We start from the raw sequence: 13,805 nt of genomic DNA on the forward strand, positions 1-13,805 counted from the left end.
GCAGAACTAGAACTCAGACTCAGCAAGCTGCAATTAGAAATCACTAACCTCTCACTAACACTTGCCTCCTCTTGAACTGTGTCTGTTTAGTGGTAGTAATTATTGAAAGATATTCTACTCACTAAAAAAAGTGCAGGCACCAGTCCTTAAGACTCCAAGACACCTTTCCAGACTGTCTAAATATTAGCTTAAACATTTGTTGCAAAGGTAATTTATTTTCCATATCATGGGTTTGGCAAACTTAAAAAGACAGTATTTTCAGATATATTATCAGCTTCTTGAGAGCTATACAGTTTGCAGAGTTGCACTAGTTAAAACTACTGAAAGCTGTGGAATCCAAGATGTGGAGAAGGCACAAGCATTTCTACCGTTTACAGGATGTTTCCCTATCTCCAGACTTGCACTTCCACTACCAATATCACCCCTAATGCAATAGGCACAGTCACTGATAATCCCAATCTTAAAATATGAATCCTTTTAAAAGTCTCAGAGCCAGAGTTTTTAAAAACCTATGGATGAGCAACCATGCAGACAGGAATCTGCAGTGAGTTTAAAACCTAAAAGATTCCTAACTCTTATTGGCTTTAACTAGATTTAAATAACGAGCTTGCGTAACTACTTTGAAAAGACTACAAACTTATGTCATGTATCAGTCTTCCCTATGACACTTAATGAACCAGAATCAGATCTGAAACCAAAGAATAAAGACAAAAATTGCATCAACCCTAAAATAACCTGTCATCCAGTGTACTGTGCAACATTTTCCATAGTTTGCTTATTTGTATTTAAAGCTAATGAAAAGAATTCAGAACATACTGACTAGACCAAACATATATAATGCGAGAACACTGGGGAAGTCAATACAAAAAAAAAACCCAACAAAACAAAACCCACATCAAACAACAACAACAAAAAAACCCAAACCCACCCTCATTCTGAAGAGTTATTCCTAATATCTTGTTGCTAAGCCTACACAAGTTATTTCAGACCAAAAAAAAAAAAAAAAAACCAAACCATCAAACAGCCATAAAGACCTTCCAAATTCCTCTTTTTTTAAAAAAAAACTACAGCCATTTAAAAGTTAAATACTCCATTAGGAGTTATTCTTAATGCAAAGTGTGTTATTTCTCTAAGTTTTTTGATTAGACCTTTCCACTTTTGTTAATACATAGGTATATTAGGTCAGTTTAGAACAGCTTTCTTTTCTCCATCAGAAAACAAAACTACAACAGATCAATGTTTCTGACAACAATCCCCAAGCCCTTGGGCAATTATAAAAACATCCCACCTGTTCTAAAAAGTGTCTGTCTCAAAAAATTAAATGCTATTCACATTCCTAACCCACAAACGATGTTCAGAAAAAACACAGCGCTTCTCTTCCTCTCATATACAGTTATCAAAGCATACATTAAAGATGAAACCTTATTTTGTCATCAGGATCAACAATAATTACAACACCTAGTTCACATACAGCATCTTAAACCAACAAGTCTTAAATGCTTTCAGGAGGATTTGTATTTATACTATCCAATAGTGATAAACACACTAGTCTACAGTGCCTTTGCATTCCTTGCTCTCCCCCAAAACATCCATATGCAGTTATTTTATATAATCAATCACTTAATTCCAGTAAGCACTTTCACTGGGGGGAGGGGGGGGAGGGCAGGGAAGTGTATAAATGCAAATCATTTCTTATCTACAAGCTCCTGAACAACTCTATGCACTTGTTATCAAATCATTAATTTAAACTCATTCCTTTTTGAAAAGTTTGGGTACTATTGTCACCCAAGACTTAAAGCAAGATCAAAACATCAATTTATCTCCTACTGCAAAAGGTCTAAGTCTTTTTATTGCATTTCTATCCTTGGCCAAAAAAAAAAAAAAAAAGAAAAAAGAAGCACGCCAAATATTAAAAGCATCCAAAAACTCAGTAATACTTGGAACAAAGGCAAGGTGAAAGTGGAACAGAAAGGGAAAACAGATTTAAAGCAAAGGGTTAACACACTGTTTCATTTTGAATCTGACTGTTGATTTATCTACTAACAAAAACATGATTCCACCCACATTTCCCCAAAACTTGCTATATCTTTTTTAGACTTGCAAAAGTGTGTAACTGCCTCATCATTTAAAGTAGAGACAGTAAAGCTTAATCAAGTTTAAATTAGTACCAGTATTACAGACATTTTTAGCAAAGGTCTGTACCCAGTATCACTCCTGACAACATCAGAGTTTACTACAGTATTGGCTGCTAGAACTTTAAAAAGGGTTTTGGGTTTCCACTTATAAGCTTCTTAAGCCACAGAGCTTCTCTCAGCTACTTTCTGAATTAAAACACAAAAATCTTCAGAATGAAAATAATGCAAATTATTAACAGATTTCTCTGAACAGCAACAAGTGTTAGAACAGGTAATTTTAATTCTTAAAGTTAGAATTACCACCTTGCTCTCAAGCATGAGTCCACAAGTCACTTCAGTGAAAGCAGAAGTGAAGATACAAAACCCTCGCTCCCAAGAAGTCTTCAGTCTTCCTCACGTGGGATACAGACAGAGGAATATGCAACTTTGAGCATGGAACATTAAGTTCCCTTCGTCAATGTTTCGCTGGGGAAAAGAAGCACTGAATGACTTAGTAAACTGTTCATATCACACAGCAAGTTGGGAAGACATTAGTAACAGAACTCTACAACATGCCCTACCCAAGGCTCTTGCTTTTCAGTATCTCACAGGCAATATAAGAAATAGTTTGTGCCTAACTCTGCAAAGAGGCAAGCAGACAAGTGGATCTCTACTCTAATCCCTTTGGACTAGTCTACACAATAAAATATTAACAGGAATTGAAACTGATTGATTTCATGAAGCACTTCTCCGAAAAAAATCCACACATTTAAACTACTTTCAAAACACATGCAAAACCAAGCCACATTTTACACTCTCCATTAAAGTGATGAGGACCCAACGGACTTAGAGCAATTGTGTCTCACCAAAGAATTAGACCTTTCAAACTAACACCAAGGTACGTCTGTAGGTCACATGCAAGTACCTTTCACTGTCATTGCCTAAGCTATACTGTCAGAACTCTGGTCAGTTTACATTAGATTTCACTTTTCCTTTTCTTTTCCGAATACATAAATGTCCCTGAAACCCTACTATTAACGAAGCGATTAGCTCCTCTGGAAAATTCTACTCTCTACATACAGGAAATTTAAAAGACAAGTCACTTAAACCAGACTGTTTACACTGAAAAATTGCCTGGAGAATCACTATAAGGCATCAAGTCTCAATATTCTAAACATGATATATACAACCAGAAGCTCCTGACAGTTTGCAGTATGGGCACGTGCTAGCTGCAAAGTTAACCCAGCAGGCCAACGACCGTGTCTGAATAGTTTAAAGTGATCTAGTTCGACCCAGCTCAGGCACACCCAACCAAAAATCCAGGTTACTGCATCCCCACAGATGCCACGCTCACTGCAGCCCCTAACAATAAGCAAGGCATGCCTTACGGTCAAGCTGAGCCTGGAAAAGCGGGAAAACAACAGAGGATTGTCAGCTCTCAAGCAGTTGAGTAAAAGGGCTTTCATTTAAGCTGATAAACAGTACACACGTGAATCACACCATCATCTGGGTTGAAAATATTGCCAAATTTGGGTCAGCACAGGGTAACGGAGAAAAAAATACAAACATTTGTATTTGTAATTATCTGGAAGGAAAACACACTTTATCTATAAAACTGTTACCTACTGCTAGTTTATTGTAATTGCACCTGCAGTCTCTTATCAAACGTTTTAGAACTAGTAACGTAAAAAGCTCAGATGTTCAGATATATGCATGCACTTAATTTTTACTATCAGTCATTCAACTGAAATAAAAGCCATCATTGACAGCGGTAAGTGTGTTCCTCTACAGGTTCAGAGGCTTAAACTGCAGTAAGTGTGGAGCTAATACAAGTAAAATTATTATTTTTTTCATAATAACTATAATGAGGCTGGTAGCTTTTGTGCAAAGTCTAGTTAATTATGATGAACACATAAGGCTGACCTAAAAAATGGTTTGTGAAACTACTCACTAACAAAACTACAAAAGCACAATCTGCCATAAACACGAAGAAAACAGGTTGGAGTTAGAATGTAGTGGGAATGGACAAATGCGGTAATCAGACAAAAGATAAGCCACAGACAGCTAGCACTCAACCTGCAATTCCAGGAAGATTGTGCTATGTTCTCAAACACAATCATGAAGGCTCCTCCACGCTAGCATCAGCCTGCTGTTTTGAACAAGCAACTGACAGCCAACAGCGATGTTGTCAGAACCGAAGCAATGCAAGCAAGAAGCTCTAGTTGTGATAAATATTGCAGGATGTAGGAAATAATCACAGAAACCCCTTATTTTGGCATGCAAGAAATAGTCTGCAGCGAGCAGAACTGAAAATACCCAAAGTAATTCTTTTCAAGCTATCACAGACTGAATAATCTTAGAATTGCTTTCAAGACTTTTTCATCGGCACCTGGATGCAGCGCCAGGAGCAAGCTCCAAGACCAAGCCAACGTGACTTCTCAGAGGCTTCTGTTAATAAACAACCAGGTCCGGGGCCAGGCCAAGAGCAAGTGTGAATTTCCTCCTTTTTCCCCGGGAACACGCACACGACCAGCCTCCACCCTCTGAGCAGGCAGCCGCTGTCACACACAAACAGGGCTGTAACCTGCCTCCCCAGCCCTCCCCCCCCCCGCCGCTTTCAAACCAGACGCACAGCACTAACCAGCCAAAGGGAACATGACAAGGGGTAGGGGTAGGGTGTGGTTTGGCTATTACTTTTTTTTTTTTTTAAAAAAAAAAAAAAAGCAAAACCCAGCCTCCCTCAGCCATCAGGAACACCCATTTCATTAGGAAGAAATTACCCGCTGTGTTTTTCCGGTACAACATGTGAAGTCAGGAGTACGAACCTGCTCCTGGCATTGACTTTACGCTGAAGGCTGGCAGGCTTCAGCCCCAGCGAGCCGAAGCGCGCCGTCCGTCACGCCCTGGGAAAGCTGCCCCGGAGACTGCACCCGCGGCCCGCAGAGCCGCCGGAGCCCGGCGGGCGGCTTTGTAAAGGGGCGCCTTCTGCACAAAGCTGAGTATTTAAAGAAACGAACGAGCAGCGACAACAACAACAAAAAAAAAAGCCCACCAGCAGGCTTCTCACTCCTCTTCCACCAGCCGCCTTATCGCCTCTGTTTAACCCACAGACAAAAAAAAGCCCACAAAGGCGACCCGTTTCGGGGTCGGGGGGGGGGAGGGGTTGCTTCTGTACGCCGGCCCTTGCCCGCCCCCTTTCGCCACCTCCCGCTCCCCGAGGGTTTCCTGCCCCGGAGCCGCCTGCCCCGCAGGGTCGGGCCGGCGTGTGCCTGCGGGAGGGGAAGAAGGGAGGACAGGAGGGCCCCAGCGCTGCGCTCCCGTTCTCTCCCCGACCGCGGCAACCTGCCTTCACCCGAGCCGCTCCGGGCACGGCAAGGCGCCCGGCACCGGCTCCCCGGCCCTCCCCGCCGAGGAGCGGAGCCTCCCCCCCGGCCAGAGCGGGCCGCGCCTCAGCGGAGAGCGGGGGAGGCCTGTGCCCGACCCCCGGCCGGGGGCGGGGGGGGCGGCGAGGGGGGCCAGGCCGGCCGCGGGCCGTGGAGCGGAGGCGAGCGCGGCCTGGCCCGGGCGCGGTGTCTCACCTCCCGGGCGGCCCGGAGGGGGGGGGCGGGGCGGGGCGGGCCGGGCCGCGGCCGGCCGGGGGGGGGGGGGGTCGCTCACCTCGGTGGGGTCGCTGATCTCGAACAGGTCCAGCCGGTTCGCGTTCCAGTGGTTGATGATGTCGGCGAGTTTGCGCCGCTCCTCCTCCCGGCTGCCGCCGCCGCCCGACATCCTCGCCGAGCCCGCCGCCGGGGAGCCGAGCCGGGGCCGGGGCCGGGCCCTCTCCGCCGAGCCCCGGCGAGGGGCGGAGGCGGGCACGGAGCGGGGGGTCCCTCAGTCGCGGCTGGGGAGGGGAGGGGCCGGCTCTCCCCTCGGCCGCCGGCACCGGCGCCGCGGAAACGCCCCGGGATCGCGCCGCCGATAGCGATCGGCCCCGGCGGACAGCGGGGAAGGAGAGAAAGAGAAAGGGGGAGGGGCGGGGAGGAGGAGGAAGGATGCCCCGAGTCAGCGGCGGCGGCCGCCGTCTCTCCCGGCTCGGCAGCGTCTGTCCCTGCTCGCCTGCCCTGAGCCGAGCGAAGCCGCCGCTGCTGCCTTTCCCCGCCCCGGTATCGCCCGCCCCTCGCCCGCTCGCCCGCCCGCTCCCTCACACACCGGCCCGTGCGCGCCCCCGCCCGGCCGCCCTCCCTCCTCCTCCTCCTCCCGGGGCGCGCGCGCGCGCGCGCTCCCGCCGGCCGTCACCTCCCGGCGGCGGCCGCGCGCCTCAGGAGGGCGCCCCGCTCCCCCCGTTCCCCTGGACCGCGGGGGGGGGAGGGGGAGGGAGCGGGCCGGGGGCGGCCGGGGCGGGGCGCGGCGCGGCCAGGTGCGCGCGGTGAACGGGAGCGGGGGGGAGGGGCGGCGGGGAGCGGGAGCCGGAGGCGCGGGGGGGGGGGGGGGGCAGCCGGTAGGGGGCCCCCGGCTGGCAGCGGGAGCCGGAGCCCGGGCCTGGGCCCTGGCTGCCGCTCGGGGCCCGCGGCCGGGCGCTGGCAGCAACAAAGGGCCCGGGCCGCCGCGGCCGCGGGAACAAAGACCCTGAGGGCCCCGGCTGCCGCCGCCCCGCCGTGGCCTCTCCGCGCCGGGGCGGGCGGGCAGGCATGTCGCCGCTTCCCAGCCCTCCCTGCCGAAACCCTCCCTGCCCGCGGGCAGAGGTCAGGGCGTACGGCCGGGCCGGGGGGGGTGGGCTGGGTGGGCACCGGGTCAAGGCCGCAGCGGAGCGGAGCGGAGCCGGCCGCCCAGCGTGCGGCCCCCGGCCCCCCGCCCTCGGCTCTCCGTGCCTCGGCCTCTCCCCGCGGAGCGAGGGGAATAAGGCTCCGCTGCCGCCCCGGGCGCTGCTCTGTGTTGGGTAATGTTTATGGAGCGTTTTCGGGAGCGCTGCCTGAAAGGAATTGTCTAAAAAGACTGTATTGACAGAAATTTCCGCAGCTTAATATGACCCTGAGATGGAGTTAAAGCATCAGATATGCTCTAATGGGTTTTAGATCCATAATTTATGTGTGGTTTCTCACAAAATGTGTCTGTTGGCTGTTCAGAGGCATCGCCCATTCTATAGACTCTGGAAGCCAGGACAGCTCTGGGGGTTTGGCATTGTTTTTTACTCGCTGAAGTAAGTAATGCGTCCTGATACTTCAGCGGTCGTGTTTGTTGTTCATCGGGCATCCTCTGGAACTTACTCCTTGAACGATCATATTTGAACTTGGTTAACCGAGCGTGTATCTTTTTTTTGGTTTCTTCAGGTGGTTAAAAAAAGGGAAATACTCTTTCTTTTTAGTGTGCCGGGCAAAGTATTTCAAGTTCCTCTTTGCTGAGGGAGTTCAGATTGAGTGGGTTTTGCTGATGAAGTTTTGATTGGCTGGGTTATTTGAAGAAGGAGATTCCTCAGAGGCCTTGTCTACATTAAGCAATTAAATTATTGTTTTTATCCAGCAGTATAGGTCCTGTATAAGTACCAGCAGTTCTGGTTTTACAGGTGAAGGTCAGTTATACTTTTGCCCTACATCTGTAACTGTGCTGTTTTAGAGCTTTACAGTTTCAAGGATGGAGGAGATCCTATTTCTCAGGTCCCAAACTCTGGGAGGGGTTGAAAGGCCTTCTGAAAGCCCTTGCAGAAGTTGGAGGGGGGACACACAACCTCAAGTTGCTGTAATATCATAATCCTAAAACTATACTTTATTCCTCCTGGAAGTAAACTGCGGAGAGAAGAGAAAGAAAAAAAACCCAAACATAACTCTCCTTACGTAAAAGGGGAAGAAAAATTATGCTGGATTTTTTTTTCCATATCCAGAAGGAGTGTGCTGCCAGATAACATTGGATGTTCTGGCAGTGCCTGCAAAGATCAAGAAACCATGTAAAATCTGTGATGCGATAGTCCACAACCCAGGCAGATAGCTGCGTGCTCTGTCACAGATGTTATTTGCGGAGTGGTGTGCTGATTTGGTTGCTTGGCTCTGTCTGGATATTGGTGAAATGGGATTGTTCACAACACAGGATGAGAAAGAGTGGCTGTATTACTTCAAGATTAGGAAGGGGACTTTCAGGTACAGGGTGTGCATAGATCACCGTTTTGCTTTTACAAGCTACATGGATAAAATTGTTTTTTCCTGGGGAAAAGAGGCAGTTGCTCTGGGAAAACTGGCTACCCAAAGTAGTTGATTTAGCATTGCTGGCATGCCTGGGTTTTCAAATGCCGAGGAGCACCAGGAATGAAATTATCGCTGTGCTGGACCCACGTGGTGCGTATAATCAGCTGTGAATTTATTTATTTCTATTTTAACTGCAGCTAGTCAGCATTTCTAAACCGTAGCTAGACTCCAGTCTGGATACAAACAGATCCCTCAAACTGAGCAGAATTGGAGCAGGCTAATAACATTTGGATGTCATTCCTCAGAAATCCCAGGTCACTACAATGTATTTCTGTAGTGGCAGGAGCAATGGAAATGCTACTGATGGTCAGATACCAGCAGCGACCGCACCGGTGATCAGCTCTACACTGAGCTGGACAGTGCTGAAGCAGCATTGAAAGAAATCAGGCCCGCTTGTACCTGCAGAGCAAGTTGTTGCCATCAACAGTCAAATGGCAGCAACGTTAGTGCAGCATCAGGGTTTAAGAAAAATCGTTATGTAGACAAGAATTTAGCTGAGTGAACCAGCAGGACAGTATGCGCATGGAGATTGTACTGTGGGAGATAAAGCGCAAGCCCTGATCTCCTTGGAAAAGCTGGTGTGCAAGAGAGCTAAAGCATGAAATTGTAGTATACCAGCTCATTTACAGTGGAAAATGCGTGCTGCTTCACTTTCAATCCCTATTTTTTTCATAGGGCTATTGCAATGGGAAGTAAAACAGCTGCTGTAAAGCCTAGCAAGTGACATGATTCCTGTGAACAGTTGTAAAAAAAATTCAGAGATATTTATGAATGGAAAGCATTGTATACATAAAATACATTATAAACAGGATTGTGTATTTGAGCTGTCATCAAGGCATCTTCCATTTAAGGTATCGCATAAAGTTACTTGAAACCATTAAATGAAATTTTCCTCTGTGTTCTTTCTGAGATTTTTATCATTTACATAGTGAGAAGACAGAATCCTATTTTGAGGAGTTTCCAGTTCAGCCGAGCATTCCCATAGGTAGTCCCACCGAAGCCAGTGGCAGAGTTAGATTTAACTCTATACATGATCACATACTTGATAAGAAATAATAGTGTGAGAGAAGCAAAAGAACAGGGAACAAAAACTGCTTTACTTGCAAGTGATAATGAAAAATGCTTTTTACTTCTTTCCTTACTGAACAGTGTTCTTTTCTTTTTAAAGGTGCTTAAGATAACTAAGCTACCGCTAAGCCATTACTGTGATTGATTGTTCAGCACTCAAAGTATAATACGCATTTTACAGAACAAATAAGATGAATGCCCTTCTCATAGAGCTTGCAAGCTAAATTTTGTCACAGGTGAGAGCAACAATAGAAGAGAGAGCCATAAGGAAGAAACACAGATATACAAGGAGGTCTTTGCAATCCTCTCCGTTCCCGGACACCAAGAAGTGCAGTGCCCATGTGGTTACCTGCTGCAGGGAGGTCGTGTCTGTGCAGCTTCCCTTGTTAATCATATTGGCGTACGTCTGTCCCTGGGGGATACGATGGTTATAAGCACCAACAACATACAGGATCCCTTTATTTCTGCTTCTCAGCCAGCACAGTTCATGCAAACACTTCTCTTGCATGGGGAAGGTTTGTGTGAAGGTAGGGTCATGCTCTGCTGGTCTCCTGGCCGCTCGCCAGCTGCCCATATGGTTGCCAGAATGCAGCATTAATTTTCTGAGGCAGCATGCATCTGATGTACAGGCCATGCTGTATAAATCAGCACACTATTGGAAGCTATAAATTCATAGATAAGAGTGAAATTATTAAAGTAACCCTTCTCATGACTTCCCAAGTGTGCATGCATTTCTAGAGCAGAAGTATCGGAGCTGTAATTTTGCATAATGCAACGCAAAAGCTGATGTTAGAGCAACATTAACATTGCAAACCTGGGTCATCGAACTGCCGTCCTTACGTAGACGACACACCCACTGAGGTAAATAAATTAGACGGAATAAGGATTGCTGCTTTGGACACTGTAAACACACATGAGTCAGGGAGGGAAAAGAAGTTTTTCATTGCACCATTATCTCACCCGCATGAATTGCATGCACTGTGCGCATCAAAGTATCAATTTCATAGCCTAATTGGTAAACAAACATAGTACATGTAGGCTATGTGGGCAAATTCATGCTGCATGAAAAATCTTTACTGTGTGTTTAGATCCCACTTTTCTTAATGAATGAATGTAGGAGCTTATATTTAATAACCTTGACCTCTTTAAAAAATAAGTAAGGGGAGGGGAGTAGAGGGGAAAACAGGGCAAGTGTGGCAAGTTATGTAATTGGTTTTTGGAAATCTTTAAGTTTTCAGTTCAATTATCCTCGCTCTATTTTTAGGGAGAGGGAAGCATAAACCTGTATAAATGGCAGCTATCTTAATAAATGTATCTTACTTTTGGTTTATATATGGATGAATTACAAAAACTGTCAGGAAAATCTTAAGATACTTAATTTTTATTATGTATAGAAGATCTTTCAAAGTGATTTATTGGTAAACGTTTCTTGGGTTAAGATCCCTCAAGTTACATTTGTACTAATAAACTTAACAGTGCAAGGGTCTCTCTCTAGCCCTATAGCCAATTGACGTAGCCTGGCCACCTCCATGGCTTTAAATTGTTTTAGCTCTAAACCAGGGTGGCTGCATGCAAATTGCCTGCTGGAGTGGCCCCTGGCACGTGCTGACTCCTCGTCTGCACCCAGGAGTTGTTTAATGAGCTACCCAGTTCATAGCCGGACCATGCTAACAATTTAACTTGCAGATGTCAGGCACGGAGGAGTGGATCTGGATGCTGAAATGGTCCAGTGGACCATTTAGCAGTGGAGAAAGAGCCTAGAAGTTCTTCTTGCGCAGCTGGCCTCAAGGCAGGGTCCTCTGCCCGGACAGGGTGCTCAGGCATACCTGTGTTTGTAGGTTCAGAGCACGCACAGCCTCTGTCCTGTCTCTACTGAAGTAAAGACTCTGATCCATGCCCAACAAGGCGGTTGAGAGTTTGACTGTCTTGCAGCATGTGAGCATTCGTGTTGACTTCAGCAAGATGTATGTTTGTTTTCAGGTGAACAGCTCCTGGAAATCAGAAGCACATGGGAAGACGGTCAGGTCCCAGTTAGAGGTTTGCAGTCAATGTCAGCATAATACTGGAATCCTCCTGGATTCATCCTCAGATGAATACTGAATGCTTTTCTGGAAAATGCTTTTATCCAGGGAGCGCTGTTCTCAATATAGAGGTATTGAGGAGAAATTTAATGGCTGGTGTGCACATTAGATTATCAGATGATCTCTCCTGGCCTTATCCCATATAATTTAAAATTTTTATTTTAAATTCAGTTAAATTTAAGTTTAGTTAAAGCAGTCAGTTAAAACAAAGTTCAGAGCTGCTGCAAGCTTTCTGAGAGTTTTTATTTTTAATCGCAGATCTCTACTTAAGCATTTTCTTCCAAACTGCTGTGTTGTGAAAGATGATGAGAAATTGGCCAACCATAAGAAGGGGAAGAAACAGAGTCTATGTGAAATTGTCAAGTGGACAGTGTAAATAAACTCATATCCCCTGCCTCTAGAAATTCGGCTGATCTCTCAGGGGTATACAGCATTACTTGTAAAAATGCTTAGAAGTTCTGCATTTCTTTTAAGTTGAGGGTAGCTTTTCAATCAGTGGTCCAAACTAGGCTATTAGGTACAACAATGTGTAATCATTTCAAGGCTCTTTGAGCAAGATGTAGTGGGTGTTTGGTCTTGTAATTAACCTGCTGCCATTGGCCACGCATTCTCTCCACCCTGTAATTACTTGACTAAAAAAATAATGCCATTCAAAGCATACATTGTATAGAAAATTAAAAGAGCATTCATTTTAATCTGTTTTCACATACGATGATTGTAACTTGTACATACATTTCACTTATGAGCAGAAGTCATTTGGCCACATCTGAGCAGTTTTTATTAGAAAAGTTTGATTTGGAAGCAAACTGGGTCAGTATGCCATTGGCTTTTTGTTTTTATTTCACTTTTTTAGAATGAATCTGAAAGTACCGAAGGGTTTTTCACTTAAAAATATCTTAAGATATCTTAAGCCACTGAGGTAGGACTGTCTGTAATGGATACTCAATTATTTGCTGCAACAATCGCTGTTCCTTTAAATCATGGAATGTGTTAAGTCCTGTATGTGGAGAGCTTTATCCTCAAAAACTAATACTTCAGGAAGCTTATAAGTGAAAACATTGGTGTAAACCTGTGAAATGAAAGTGCCTGCTCAGCAAAAAAATGCCAGTCCTTCCCTCGGCAAGTTTCCCTTAGTAATGCTTCTGCGTTCTTGAGGTCTTTGTCCAGAACAAGTGCGGAATAGAAGTGGGGTTTGTATGTGGGAATGAAAAGCAACAGAAAGCATCAGGAAACTCCTCTGTAGAAATCTGCAGTGGGATTTATTTTATCTAACCTGAATTGTCTAAAAGTTAGACCGAGAGGGTGCGTGTAGACTCCCTCTGTAGGTAGTGTAGAGAAGCAGCCATTTCCAGAAAGCGATTGACACCTATCTTGTGACAGGATTAAACCAGAGCTTCTAGATGGCTACAGAGAAGTGGGATGAATCCCTCCTTGAGAGTAGTGCTGCTATCCCTCGGCTTCTTCAAAGCTTCAGTCTTTCGACTGTGGCATAGGCTTCACTTCCAAGCCCATCATTGCTTTAGCCAATGATGCCATTTTTGTATCAGGCTTGATAGAGTTGTATTGGTCATCTCATTTACACAATGAGGCATCCCTCCACCTGTGTTAAACCAAATGCATCCAATTCAATGAAGGACTTGTTTTTCAGTTTATGGATGTCACAGTTCAGTCCTGCCCAACTGGGTAAAGAAGGGAGTAGCTGCGGGGGGGCATATTAGGGAGTATATTTACATTGCAGAACGTGAAATAGAGGTATTTGGGCTACACTTAAAAGCGCGTCCTTTTCAGCTGGCTAAACTTGTCCATGTGAAATTCTTTCCTGCCTCACCTCCTAGGCAGCTGGCTGGGATGTCTGTGCTCAACACTGCATCTGCCAGCTTAGGAATACTCAATAATTACACTTTGAAATAACTGAGCCCTGACTCTTCTCTGTGAGACCAACCTTTAATACCAGGTTGTGCATTTTATCCTCAAACACCCTCACCTTTCATCCCATGCCACTCCTTGGTTGTGGGAAGAGACTCAGCCAAAATCACAAAGGTACTTCCTTCAGATCCTTCTAAATCCACTACGATCATGGAGCTTGTAAACTGCTAGCCTATGGAGAAGGCACTTGGTGTGCTGTGACCTCTGCTTGTTATGCTAACCACAAGCCTCACATTTTTACGTTTTCTGTGTCTTTCCCCTTTCTGTCTGTTCATTATATTCATTTCCTTCTTACTGTGTTTTGATGTGTGCTGGGATTTGCATATTAGTTTGAGGCAGGGACCATCTTCTTGTGCACGTGTGCAGCAGTTAGCACAGCTCAAAACAGTAGGGGCAAGATGCAT

The 13,805-nt window shown here is 45.9% G+C and overlaps 1 protein-coding gene across 6 annotated transcripts in view; it reads right to left on the reverse strand.

Moving 5' to 3' along the window:
• The window catches only part of AFDN (afadin, adherens junction formation factor), a 133,709-nt gene extending 127,827 nt beyond the window's left edge, over positions 1-5,882 (reverse strand). For all 6 annotated transcript variants that reach the window (XM_075707120.1, XM_075707119.1, XM_075707117.1 and 3 more), the window contains exon 1: positions 5,772-5,882. In XM_075707120.1, the coding sequence (XP_075563235.1) occupies positions 5,772-5,882 (111 nt within the window). The remainder of the gene's footprint in view (positions 1-5,771) is intronic.
• Positions 5,883-13,805: the final 7,923 nt, after the last annotated feature.

This window comes from Pelecanus crispus, chromosome 3 (genome assembly GCF_030463565.1).
Source record: "Pelecanus crispus isolate bPelCri1 chromosome 3, bPelCri1.pri, whole genome shotgun sequence".
Classification (NCBI taxonomy): domain Eukaryota; kingdom Metazoa; phylum Chordata; class Aves; order Pelecaniformes; family Pelecanidae; genus Pelecanus; species Pelecanus crispus.